The 14,456-nt window shown below is 41.2% G+C and overlaps 1 protein-coding gene across 1 annotated transcript in view; it reads right to left on the bottom strand.

Annotated features, from left to right (window-relative positions):
• The window catches only part of EVL (Enah/Vasp-like), a gene marked incomplete at both ends in the record, with an annotated part of 89,199 nt that overhangs the window by 54,178 nt on the left and 20,565 nt on the right, over positions 1-14,456 (bottom strand). Inside the window, one exon of the mRNA XM_079537479.1 lies at positions 3,380-3,548. Within this exon, the coding sequence (XP_079393605.1) occupies positions 3,380-3,548 (169 nt within the window). The remainder of the gene's footprint in view (positions 1-3,379; positions 3,549-14,456) is intronic.

Below are 14,456 nucleotides of genomic sequence, written 5' to 3'. Positions count from 1 at the left end.
TGCAGGCTACTGAGGCTACTGAGTTATAAATTATCAGCAGTGAAGATAGTGGTAGATGATAGAATTCACAGTAACAGGGCTAGAATGATTTGAAGGCGCCTGAGGACCCCAACACAACTTGGTCTTGGTTGCATAACCACCACAAAGATCATGGGCAGATGTAAGACTCATCCCACGTGAGCCTTACAGCCCATATTCCTGCTGAACAAACGGGAAAAGGACACATACTTGTTTCTCCAGAGCATGAAATGATGCAGAAGTCTGCTACCAGCTTGCTTCCTATTGTGCTTCCAGCACTAGAACTTTCATGGGCAGCAGTCATGGGTTTGCTAAAACTTGGAAGTTGTGGTAAGCAGCTACAAACTACCACAACTGAGGCCAAACCTGACCAACTTTCAAGCGTCAATTAATTGGTTATTAATTTTTTTAAATTAAATTTTATAAAAAATATTAATATGAAAATATTATTTTTTGGCTTTGGGTGAAATTTAAGAAGCCCCACCTTCCCCAGAGCCCTGTTTTTGCACTCGCTTCTTAACCACATCAATGCACAAAGCCTTCAAGAGATGTGATTCACTTTCGACTCGTGCTTTCCTCCCTACCTGTGTGTTCAGCACATGCATTTTGGCAGTGAGATCAGGCTGAGCTGAAATCAGTTGATGTAAAATCACCATTTTAAACCCTCAGCTGCTCACAGATGCGGACTGGGGAGAAACTGTTCGTCTGCTAAGTCATAGAAAAGGACCATCTGTACTACTTTTTTTTTTTTTTTTTTTTTAACCTTTGCCAACACCTTGCATGGTGACTGAAGCCAACACACTTCACCTTTGTAATGTTACAATTACAGCTGGCAAGCTGCAAATTGCAGTAAATTGTTTGCTTGTGACTGTTGAATTACATGCTGGGAGGGAATGAAGGCTGCATGGAGACATTAAAGCTCGTGTCACCAAGTGATTGTATTACCGATCTGGCCTCAGCTTCAAAACAGTCCTGGACTCTGCGGCTACTCCAAAGCTTTAAAAAGCCACTCTGGCTTTTCTGAAGATTATTGCACATGCTAGCATGAGGAGAATTCATTGACTTTCTGTCTGCAGCTCAGCGCTGCTGCACTCAACAAGCTCGTCACCCACATGCATGAGATGGCGCAGTCCGGTGACCAACTTCCCAGTGGTGAGAACAAAATTGTAGTTCTGCCATTTTAAAAACCATATTTTCTTTGTGATGAGCTTTTTAGAGACCGCCAGGCAGTGAACAAGATAGACATAGACAAGGCAAGCAGAATGTGAAGGGAGTCTTGTAAACCCTAATGTGCACCAGAAAAGGGGTAGGAAAAGCACCTGGAGAAAGACAACAGAAGGAACCTACAGAAGATGCCTTAAATGAAAAAGAGGATGAAAATTAAAGAGAGAGATTATTGAAGGTGAAATAAGAAGAAACACAAGTTAAAAGGGAAACATTAAAGGCAGGCAGAGGGTGAAGTTACGAAGATTACAGTATGTAAAATAAAACTTACTACAGTATGAAATAAAATGTAAAGTTGGTCCTATGTGGTGTTATTGTGTTACAAACGTTGAATTAGTTTCTCAACTTCTGGCTGTCTGAGCAGCTTCATTTTATGCCAAATCTCATATAATCTCAACATCGGTCTTTTTCAGAAAAATACGACTTTCCTTACGAAACAGCAGTGTTTAATAAAGCCTCACTTTCAAGACCACTTAGCACAACCTGAGAGCAAGCTTGAAATGGCTCGTACAGGGAATTACTGTAACTGAAATTCACTTTTGTTCTCATTGGATGTGACTACTAACAAGTCAAGCAAGCTTATGGCTCCTTCTGAGACTCAGGTAATAATACAAAATTCTGAATCTGAGGCTTTCAGAACATTTGCTGTCTTCATGATACTAGATTTTTATAATCACATTGAAGGTGTTTTCTTTTAGACAGTTTTAAGTGACTAATGTAGCCTGTCCATTTGGTTTGTACTGAGGGAGGATTTTTAGTCTTCAAGCTCTAGAAAAGTGTATTTTTAAATCTGTTTCCTTCTGGCTTGAGATTTTTAGATGGCATAGGCAGGAGAATTTGCAAGCTAATAGAATATTACAGAGGATATAAAACAAGAGACAGACCTCTGGTACACCAAGTCTCCCATATATATGGATAAACAGATAGATTTTATGACATTTGCTTGTTTTATGTCAACTATTCAGATGCATCTTAGATTGTGCTCACATGAATGCCATTTACATTCACCAGCTGGCTACACAAAATAAACATCTAGCATGCCCTGCTGCAGGACTTATTCTCAAAAGCGACTAAGCAGCCACCGCATTTCATTCATTTTAAAAAATATTTTCTCTTTTTAAAATGGAGCTTCATTAATATATTGCTTTTGCTCTACCGAGAATGATAAATACAGAAGCAAAAGATATTGCAGATGTTTCAAAAGCGTGCTGCAAGAAGCTAAAAACTAAGTGCTAAAAATTAGTAATAAGTAAATAGTAATAAGAAGTAATAGTAATAAGAAGTAATAGTAATAAGAAAATCATGAGCTGATCAACTTAACATTTTGGCAGCTGGGAAGTGGCAGCACTGGTCGCCTTCATACGCACTGGTGGGACAGCACAAAGTGTGCATGGGATGGGATAGCAGACTGGGAGTCCTCAGTTCCTAAACGTCTGCTCTAAAATGCCAATATAGCATTACCACTCTACACAAACATGTTTTTGTTCTTTTGGGTATAACTGTGACATGTGGTGCTTCTGATGGCATGTACAGCCTGGTGCACCAGTCACTGGGCAGTGGCGGCCCAGGAGGCTCTGATCCCACTTCTGCTTATCTAAATCCCAACTAACTCCTTTAATACCAGAGAGTACTGCAGGCTTAGCTTGCCATAAATCAGATCACAGCACGCACCTAGGACTTCAAAACACATTATCACAAACTAATTGCTTCTTATGGCAGTGTAATAAGCATACTTTAGGAGATGGCAGTGCCAGGTGATATTTCTTCTCTTTTGTATATCCAGTAGCAAAAATGAGCAAGCAGTAAATTAGGGGGAGCTGAGAGCAAAACCTGCAGAACGAAATAAAATTCATTTCCCAAGGAAAAAATGTAGGTGAAAAAATATAATGTTAAAATCTCTCTTGCATTCATTGGAAGTTATTTTTGCAAATTAACAGTAATAAATTGTGACATATTCTGTATCCCCAAAATCATACATAATCTGAACATCTAGAGTAAATGAGCTCATAGGCACCTTGCAGAAAGCAGGAAATGTTGCTTGATTGCACTAACTATACAACTGCTAACTGCATAACTACTGATGGTATCTTAGAGAGACCAAAGGTTCATTTACAGGAAGTTTTATGCAGTTACTCACTTGTTGATCTTGCAGTTTAACTCCAACAACCCTGAAGGTGTTTGTGGCCGTGTTGTGATATATATTGATTCTGCTGAAGCCCTGCTGTCCAGGTTTGATTGGCACCCATTTCTTACTGGTATCGTCATAGACCATAACTGAAGCCCGGGCTTGGCAAATACTCTGTTCACTGGAAAGAAAGAAAAAAAGAAGGAAAAAAAGGGAGAAAAAACAATGAATTTGTTTCCCACTACTGAAAACATCTCAAGGAAAGGAAAACATAAAAAATTATCAGAACTGCCTAAAATATCTGTTTTGTAACAAATCTACTAATCCTTTGAATACAATTTGATAGTTAAATTAAAACTTGCACATATGTGTTCATATACTTAAAAAAACCCAAACCTCCAGAATGTTGCTGAACCAATCTGGCATTTCATGCAGAAATATTAGGCCCTGAGGAATAACTGGTAGCACACCACTTTTATTAAAATTGTCCAACAGTATGAATGCTGCATTTATGTTTATATACCTATGGGAAAGCAAAAGCTTTCAGATTTGCATGAAAACTGACTTTGCAGCTTTGCAGCTTCCTGACAAAAACATGGCACGCAATGCTGAGGTACACATTTAAAACTGGAAACAAGCAGACCTTGAACCAAAAGCCACGTTAGGTAAACTGAAGGAATCAATTACATTAATCCACATAACAGCTAATGCTCAGATCTGGTGACGCACTGACATATCCCAGAATATGAAGTGCAAAATGCATAGGAACTCTTTTCTCCTTCACTTTAATAGCAATGATAATGGGGAGGGAACTCCACAGAATTTTGTATTTCGGTGTTACAGTAGATAACTCATTTGATAAAGTATTAATAGATAGCTATTTTTGTTCTGTAGACACACAGGAGTTCATCATTTCTTTACCTATTGCTTGTGCATTAGTGACTAATACAAATATTGATGCTAAAACACACTTTCCATGTGAGAGAAATTCCACTGCAAGTACTGCTGATGTGACAACTCAATACGGGTCAAAGTGCTTTACAGACACTGTCTGCAGTATTTTTGAAATGGCAGTAGGGATTTCGGTTCCCGGCCTTCTGAAATCCCAGAAGGGAAGAAAAGCCACTTTTCTTATACTGGAGGAAATTAGAATTACACAAAGTAAAAATGAGCCCTCTGAATGTTGAAGATCTTTGAACATAACAGGGTTTTTCAACAAGTGCACATTAGGCCTAAATAAAACTCTTACATCCCACGAAAGTTTTAAGTTCATGGCCACTCTATTAACTTCAGATCTCTATATATTTACACAAACCTCCTTTCCTCATCCCAAGCAACATTAAATATTTTTCAGCAATTCAATATCAAATGATAACCCACTTTTTTCCCTCTTCCTACATACACTTTGGCTTGATTTTCCTAGTGTTTGACTTTCATCCAAACAAATACAGAAGAAGCTCTCTGCTGATGCCGAGCCATATCACTGCCCTGCCACTGCACCAAGTGACACCACTTGTAAACTACACCAACTGTAGCAAACGCAGCTCCACTCAACCCCATCACTGCCATTACTTTAATGAAAGGGAACACACTGCTCCAGCTATTTAGATTACAGCAGCAATTTTCAGTCTTTTCTTATTCATAGGTCTCAAAAAGATTTCCAAGGCACAGGAGATTTCTGTGAATTAAAGCCTATTGATGTTTGGCTCACTGTGTTAGTCACTTCTCTCAGCCTCCACTGACCTCCACCGTGCTGTGGGCAAGACTCTGAGAACTCTTCACAGAGTTTACAGAAGGAGCAATGATGCTGGCAGACATTTCCATGGAGATCAAGGTAAGAAACCAGGAGTTGGAGTTGATGCCTGTAGGTCCCTTCCAACTCAGGATAGTTTTATGATTCTATGCCAACTCAAACCAAAGCGTATTTTTATTACATAACATGAAAACAGCAGTCTGTATAATAGAAAGACTGAATGTTTTATTTAATTAGAATTATAAGAACAAGCATCATCCACGAGTTGCTGATGCTTTGCTGTGTGAGATATCTGGAGATCTGCATCCTCACTGATGTACTTATCCAGCAAACACCTCAGTATCACTTTTTTTTTTAAGGTAAGCTAGTGTGATGTCATGTGGCAGCTTCCCCATGCATCTGACACTAACAGCTGAGGGATTAGATCTTCCTCCAGCCTGTCTAATCCTCCAACTGGTGCAAGAGCCTCAGGCTGGCAGGAGGAAGGTCTGTCACCTTACCTTGGTTCCATAGATGTGGAGGAAGACAGAGAGATGTACCAGTAAAAAAGCAAGAACACTGCATTATCTCTGCCACATGGAAGTGGAATGGCTAAGAATAATATTCAGTGCAGTGCTATGGCTGGATGGTTCCCACCTGTCTCTGCTACAGGGTTGTTTGCGGCACCTCCAGCTATAGAGCCTATGGAGCATCAGCTGCCCGGTAGGCCTGTGGGTTCCCAGAAAAACCCATCCCTGTAAAGTAACTCTTAGCTGATGTGACATCAGTTCTGCTCCTCAAGCCTTGCTGGTCACTACAAGCCTGTATCAAAGGAAGGAAGAGCATAGCACTGGTTTCATGACAGCAAGTCTGGAGTGCTTGCATGTGAAATGAACTTTGGACCCCACAGTTGCCATGGTCTCCTTAATGAGTCAAATTGTCTGATCCATACTTACCACAAAGAGAACACAGCTAAACATAGACATGAAGGCCTTATTGTGGCATCGCTCATCATGCCATGTTCAGATTCCAAAGCATAAAGCAACTTTGCCTTCAGAGTTTGCTGCTATTCAGAACTGCAACAAAAACACTCTCTACAAACCCATGACAGAAGTACAGATGTAGGCCCCAGGAGCAATATTTAATGCATGACAGCCAATTGTTACTGTAACATAAAGCAACACATCAAGCTCAATCCCTGCTGTCCCTGCAGTCAGGGAAGTTTTCCATCATTCATTTAAATGGAAACAGGATTAAGCCTGTTATCTGGCCTCCAGTGAAATAACAGAAAGGAACATAAAACAAGTACAGCACAAGGGGAATCCTTTCCTGCAAAACAATTCATCAATCGTTCAAAACCTAAAATGCCTCCAGGGATGCACTGCTAGATTGCTATTTCACCCTAAATGGAGGTGTAACTCTTCATACCTGAAGTCTCACTCTACCCACAAAAAGTACAACTGTCCTACTGATGCTTTAAGGGGCATCCCTGAAAATCATCCAGAAAATGTTCAGCATAACTCTTATAAAGGTCAGTTAGAACATTCCTATTGCACTCTGTAGATGGCATTATTTTAAATACGAACCAAATTACACTGGTTTCACAAGGCTCCAGCAAAAAAATTCTTTTATTTTTGTGCCCATACTTGACTGATACCTATGTCAACTACATACAATAGGTAATAATTGAGGTCTTAGTTATATTATTGCACAAAGTCAAATTCTTTCCCTGTGAGAAGAGTTTAGCAGGCATCAGCATTTATACACAAAGTCATAATTCTAGAAATTGCCTTGTTTTCCTAAGAATACACACATAAATTTCTGAATAAATGGGTAAGTCTTGGAAAAGATTCATCATATTCCACATACCATTCCAAATATTACAAATTCTCCTTTTGATTTTTTATGCTACATCAACATATAAGCAGACTTGCCTGGGTTTCCACCGCAGGTAACTAAACATGTTGAAAGGGTATAATTGCATCTCATGTATGGTTTGCTTGGACAAAGCCAATCTGCAGCATCCTGCTCACTTTACTAGCTGTGGTGTCAGCAACACTTTCATCTCCAAAGAGTCACTTCCAGCCATAAGGTACCATTCACAGTACAGAGCCTAACCACAGTTAGAAGGCAGTTAGGGATAGCAATGAAGCTGCACTTTATGCCACTGCTGTAATGCAAGTGGCTTCATCCACAAAAATTTCTCCTCTCTTATCTGTACAGAAATTGAGAAATGCAGACCCCTTCTTCCTGGGTTTTAGTAAATTTATGATAAACAGGTCTTACAGCCAAAAAAGAGCTACAAAGAAGTATTGATAAAGTAACGCTGGGAGCCCTAAGGAAAATACATGCATTTTTTTGTGAATTATTGTAAACTGTCCTTAATGGAGCAGCTTGACATAAATTGGTTGACTGCAAGTAATTAAACAGGAGGAAGAAAAATGACAGGGCATGAAATGACAGGAATGACTGTGAAAGTTGGGATTAGGGGAAACATCTTCACTTTGCCTAGGCAAGTGGGCTATCCAAATATGAAAGAAAAAAATCTCAGAACTGAACCACAAAAGAACCAGGATAGAACATAAACTGGAAAAAGGGAGTAAACCATGATGATGGACAGCAAGCATTCAAAAGAGGCTTTGAAGGCTCTCCAAGGCTTGTCTCTCTTATCCCAAACTAAGAAAAACATGAGAGGCCACGCTGCAATGAGGCAGAAATGGACCGAAAATCAACTGTGAGCTCCCTAGTAGAAATCAAGGAACCTATTATTAACCCATTAGGTTTCAAGCTGCTTTCAGTTCTCTCCCCTTCAACCAAGCTGTCTTCTGGTACTCTTAGCAAATGCAAACAACTTTTGCAAACATTTACCTTATTTTTAATTTCCATTTCCCATCCAATTACATCCAACCTTTCTCGTTCAAACAACCGATCATTTCAAATTACTTTGGACTGATCTGATCATCTGTAATTGCTAACATGGCTTTGCCCAAGTCTCGTCCTATCTGGGAACTAACCCTCAGCACCCAGAACGTGCGATGTGACTCGCAAGCCACTTGCACACACCTCGTTCCACTTCTTCACTGAGTCTGTCCACAGAAAGCTGTGTGGTTAAACGTGACGCACGAGAAATAGATGCTGAATTAAGACGATGACAGAAATATCTCAACGTTACCTTTAAAACAGCTAGCATAAATAAAAATCCTGTATATGTAGACATGTGGTCTGTGTGATATATATCTCTGTTAATCTCAGAATTAGCAAGCTACAATTCGTGGTCCTGCAGCACTTAAAGTCTGTTGCAAACTCCAGTGGCCTAATTTGCTGAAAAGACTTTAGTCAATTTTACTGAAACAAACAAAATCATGGTTTGGAAGCAGGGAAAGTGTTGCAGCAGTTCCCTCTGCAGAAAAATAGGTGCACATTTCTGTTTAGTGACAGGATTCAGAGAACAACAAAGAAACAGGAGACCCTCTGAGCACCGGTCAGGTCACCCAGGCTCATATTCTCCATACCTGAGATCTGAGCTCCTAGCAGACAGAACCTCCATGGCACAGTGGCTCTCAGCCTTCTCACCAGAGATTCACTGCTGGCTTTGCTCACGACTCCATTTTTTGCTGGGAGCCTCATTCCTGTAACACAGTGTCAGTCCCATTCTGACTGTATTCGGGGCCTCCTTTTTCAGTCTACTTCCCTCCGTGAGCAAATGCACAGAATATCCTATGTTACCATCGTTCATCCTACCCTTGTCCCAGAGCACCAGAGTTCATGGTGAAGCAGGAGCACTTAGCCACTGATCAAACTCAAGGACAGCACAAACCCAGAGAGACTTCATGCACAGAGGTGCTTCTGACTCTCAGTGACATGCAGATTATTATATTAAATAACTGCAAGAAAACTGAGCACATACAAAGCCTCCTTCACAAGTAGCTCTCAAACAGACACTGTTAAATAAAGTCATAACATGCCTCCAGAGAAATGCATATTTTACAGAGAAAAAAACTGAAATACTGGTACCTACAGCATAAACAAGAGTAAGATGAATACCACTTTGCTTCGTCAAGGAGGAGTACTTTTCTACGAGCAATGAGACATTCATTTGAAGTTCCCCTTTTTCTGTACTGGCATACCCATGGGAATTGCCATGGGCAATGACTGCTGCCAATATTCACTGCAGACACTTAAGATGGAAACCAAAACCCAGCTCATGAGGTGCTCAGATCACACAAGACTTTGAGAGATGAGTTGCTAAACATGGAAACATCCATGCAACCCTGGCATGACCACGCTACGTTGCCTGTCACTCCTCAGTGCTCTTGATGATGGGAGATACAATAAGTAGAAATACAAAAAATGAGCAGTGAATGCAGAAAGAGAATGCAGTGGAAGGGTGTTTCACATGGGCCTGTCATAGCAGAACAGCTCGGTCCTGCAGAAGTCCACACAAAACCCTGACCTCCCAGTGTCTGCTGTCACACTTAAACAAGAGACTTGCCAATTGGGGTAGATTTAGGGTTGGCGGACTGGTGGCAGATTTGTGCCCTTATAAGCCGGCACAGCTGTTTCATTTACAGTGCTGAGATTTTGATGTCATGTGGTGTGTTTTGCACACCGAACCGTAAGAGACATAATGATTCTAAGGGGAACTCCAGTCATCACTATCTCAACACTTTAAAAAGTTTTAAAATAACTGCTGTGCAAAAGGCACTTTACAGCGGAAATGCAGTGATTGAGAGAAGTCTCAGCACTGCCAGGCAGCCCAACACCCAGCCCTATGGCCAACTTTTCTTCAGCACCTGCCTACCCTGACAGAGCAGGGGCATTGCTGTGTTCCAATAGAGAAACCCCACTGCTCCATTAAAGCTTTAAATCACACATCTCCTTCTGCAGTGAAGTGTGCCTTGCTCTCTAACTTTGCATGCCACCTTGAAGATAAACTTTGGCAGTGCCTAAAAATAAATATCAAGTAAATGTTTAGATGTTCTTAAAAGCAAAGATCAAGTAGATGCACTGGGGAGGGACAATGAACCCAAGTAACCCATAAACACACAGACAAAACCAGTAAAAGAAACTTTACTAGATCAAGTTGCTATTAATATAAACCATTTGCCTTCACCATTAAATTACAGAAATAAAAAGAAGAAGTAACCAATCTTGTAAAATACACATCATGCCCAAAACCCAAGACTAAACTGTCAAATGAAAACCCATGACCGAAACTCTCACGCACTGGCCAACCAAATGCATATTGCAGTAGAATAATAATAAAGGCTTTTAAAATAAAAATAAAGGCTTTTAAAGATTATAATCTTAACGAATAATCAGGAGAGGCAGACTCATGAGTACATACAGCAAATCACCACACAGATATTTCACCGAAGTTGGCATTGTATAGCTTTGGTTTCTCTCCAGTCTCCAAAGAAATGCAAATAAACCTGTGAAAACTCCTCTGGAGCCACCAGCATCACACTGGGACTGAGCACAGCTCAGCTGTTCCAGCCTCTCCCTCACTGCCAGCAGCTGTATATGCACATAGCATTGCCATATGAACATAATAACCACTGTATAAAACTATAAATTACCCCGCAAAGCTAAAACCACAATGCAGACCTCCTGCATCTCTAATGACACACATTTTCCATCTAGCCCTACTAACTGACAGCGAACTTACCGCCATTCAGAGCACGATGCCCAGGTACTTACGTGCCCGCCATTGAGGAAGACCTGGTTAGATAATCCTGGAAGAATAGATGCTCAAATCTGGCACGTGTGTTTACACCCAAATAGGATATTTCACTAGATTACAAAGCTGAACACAGATTTGGCAGGGAGACAACCTGAGTCTGTGTGAAGTCTTATTACAAAAACAGGAAAGGGAAGCGTTACCAAGAGAGCAAAAGGGCAGGCAGGAAGTAACGCTTGCTTGGCAGGGAAGGGACTTTAAAAAAAAAAAATACTATTTCTTTCAGCTGATTTATTGAACAAAAGTCCAAACAATATAGATTAAGATTAGATGCATCACTCTTCCCTCATTGGTGGCAGGGCAATTAAAAACGTTTCATTATTTTCTCAAGGCACAGGTTTGCTCTCCAAGAAAAAGAAAAAAAGCAAACAAACCTAAGACCCAGACAAACTGCTGTTATCCATTTACAGCAGGAATGGAGGCATGGTACAGAACCAAACGCAGGGCCCCCTGGCTGACGCCATCCTGGCCCTCCCTGCCAGCTGGAATTGGCATGGGCTAATAATCAACTACCCTATAGAAGGAGAAATCTCCAAATATTGGAGAAGTATCCAACATTAGAAATAAGAACAAATTTACTCCAAGGGGTATGTAAGCACTACGTGCCTTCCTGTAAGTCAATAATTCAGTGTGCCTCTCCCAGTGTAAGGTTGCAGCAATTCTGATGGGCTGCCTCTCAGAGGTGGCAGTAATTTGAGGCACATTCTTCTTCCCGGCTTCCTTTTTCTCCTCATTCCTTGCTTTGGAAAAGCAGTAAACATGGATACGCAGCAAATGCTCCCCTGTCTTTCAGCTTGCATTCAGGCTATGGGTGTGCTCTGGCATGACATGATAACAGCAGAGGGAGAACTAGTGCAATGCAAACAGCAGGGAGAACTATATGGTATGTTCTTGCTATAAATAAGAAAACGATAGAGTTTTCTCCCCCTTTCCCCTTGATTTTGCCTTCTGCTTTTTGTCAGTGTCCTCAGACATTCCTCTAATGCGTGTAAATGCGTCAGCTGATATCTGTGACTGCACAAACACACACAGCGCAAATAAAAAATGCAAACATCTGCAGAAGAAAAACATTGGGTATTCTGGGCTCACAACTGCTCCTCCTAAGTCCAGGTGCCATCACAAGCACCTCTGCCTGGAGGTCTAAGCAGAAAAGAAAGGAAACACAGACAAGCCAGAAGACAAGAGGATAAAAAAGTTGGTTATTACCATTCAGAGAGGAATTAACACTGCTTTTTGCAGTGTTAAAAAACTTCATTTTTTAACATACACTTCTCGAGAAAATAATTCTCCTCTGATGATATTAGACATGTTGTCATTGGTGCAATGCAGGTCAGCGTGAGGGGGGACAGATGGTTCACAGCCAGCTGTGTAAGTGCAACATTACACAAATGGGGAAGGTTACACAAACAGGGAAGGAACGTGTTACCTAACTTGAACCCAGTTCCTGAAAGTGCAATGCATAAAAATGACCTCCCTGATCTCGACCATTGCACAAAGTCATGTCTTTCTTAACTGCTTGGGTGCCTTTGTCTGCATGCCTGTATGATGGGGAGCACGCAGGTCTGACATGGCAGCCTGGTCTCCTTAGCACACCACAGGCTTCAGAGCTTTTGAAGGCGAGCTGGAAGGCAGAGGCAACTGTGTGGGACTTTGGGCCTTTCCTTCTCCAGGAGCCAGCACTCAGGGCTCAGACTCAGCACCTGCCAAGCACCAAGGAGTGCAGTTTAGTTTTCATCTGACTTAGGCATGTTGCAGTGGAACAAGTTCTCTGACATACAAACAAAGCTTTCTTCATTTTTTTTTTCTTTGTTTTGTTGTCGTTGTTTTTTAATGTATTTTTCTGCTTAACAAAACATTTTATTACTGCTTTCCTGATACTTCAGTTTGGCTGCCATTTACCTAATACTATGCCTTTCTCCTTTGAGATCTAGCTGTTTGGTGAGCAACGCGCCCTCTCATTCATACATCCCACTTTTCATGACTTTAAAACTTGGCTTTACTTGGAGTCAAGTGGCACTTCCTCTGTACAGCTCATTCATTGCTTAGACTATTACTGTCAAGTACTGTTTACACAAACTCAACTGCGTGTGTTAGAAAAGAAGTCCAACAAGGAGAAGTGCAGAATCCTGAATGTAGGGAAGAACAACCCCAGGCACCAGCACTTATTGGGAGGCACCCAGCAGGAAGGCAGCTCTGCAGAAAAGTACCTGGAGTTTCCTGGAGGGGACCAAGTCAGCAATGTGCTGCTAAGAAGGCTAAATGGAATTCTTGGCTGCATTAGGCAAAGCTGTCTGGATGTGATCTTGGGCACCCTGCTCTTGGAGTCCCTGCTTGAGCAGGGATCAGACCAGACGGATCCTGCCAACCTCAGCCATGCTGTGATTCTATGATATTACCTGAAAAGTCCATCTCCAAATCACTGTGGTCTCAAACTGCTAAATCAATTGACCAGACTGGCTCCATTCTTCTAGGCACACAAGTATAGGATGCTAGGCTAAAGAAATCTCTGAGAAACTTTTTTTATTTCTCTTTGATGTGTCTGGGATAGATACAGTCACTGATTTTTGGCAGGGACACAGTACTTAGTTGTCAGAACAGGTTTCGTGTTGAACCAAGCAAAAATAACTCTCTTTTCACCTAATACAATAACATCTGCTTGCTCCTGAGCTAGCATAATCGACACTCAAAGCTTTGGTTCTTCAGATCACAAGTACAATTGAGCACACCTGAAAACAACCAGCTCTCCCCACCCACTCATACCCCAGCAGCTGGGACACTGCTGCCATCTCTAAAGACATGTCAGGAAGCAGTGACAGCGAGCATGACAAGACTCAGCTCTGCCCCACAGTACCCTGTCACAAGCCAAACTGATTTCATTAAGCACTACAGCATGCATTCCAGCAGAAGTGCCTCTAATCACTCTCCTGCATTGCTAAAATGCCTCGGACTAGCAAGCACTTAGAAGGAAACAGCGCTCTGGAACAAATTACAGAATAAGACCCGTTAGCTGGTTTCTGTCCAGTCCTCACAAAGAACTGCATGCCGGGTAAACAGATTATTTCAGTCACGTGTTGAGATCTGGGTGAGAAGAGCAAGATTTCCGAACATAGAAGCGAGGCTTTAGCTGCAATTATGTGAATATTCCCATAGGCTTTTGAGAAGCACATCTGCTGGCTTTCATATTCCAAAGACGTCTGGGTTGCTTTCTTCTGGAGAGCTGCATTACCAAATGTGCCATTATTGGTATGTTACAATAGTGTTATGTATTTCCAGTTCTTGGAGCTGCAGTGCAAACCCAGAAAGGTGAGACTTTCAGTCTCAAGCTCAGGCTCACATCCAAATACAAAACCCAGCTGGTCTTTTAAGAATGAAAAGAAGATGCACTGTAAAACGTGTTGTGCTTGGCTGTATATTCTAGAAAGCCTATTAGAGTCATAATCCAAAAATAGAACTATAACTAAAAGCCATTTGTAGGCAGATATGAAGAAAATACTTTTTCTAAATGAATATATATTTCGCACCTTCCAAATAACGTTTCAGAAATTTATCTCTCTTATTTTTACTTCAGTGCTACTCCAAAAAGGCAGTTTATTACAATGCAAAAAAATCAAAATCTG

Source organism: Tetrao urogallus (genome assembly GCF_951394365.1).
Source record: "Tetrao urogallus genome assembly, chromosome: 6".
Lineage (NCBI taxonomy): Eukaryota > Metazoa > Chordata > Aves > Galliformes > Phasianidae > Tetrao > Tetrao urogallus.
This window is presented reverse-complemented; position numbering and strand designations above follow the sequence as displayed.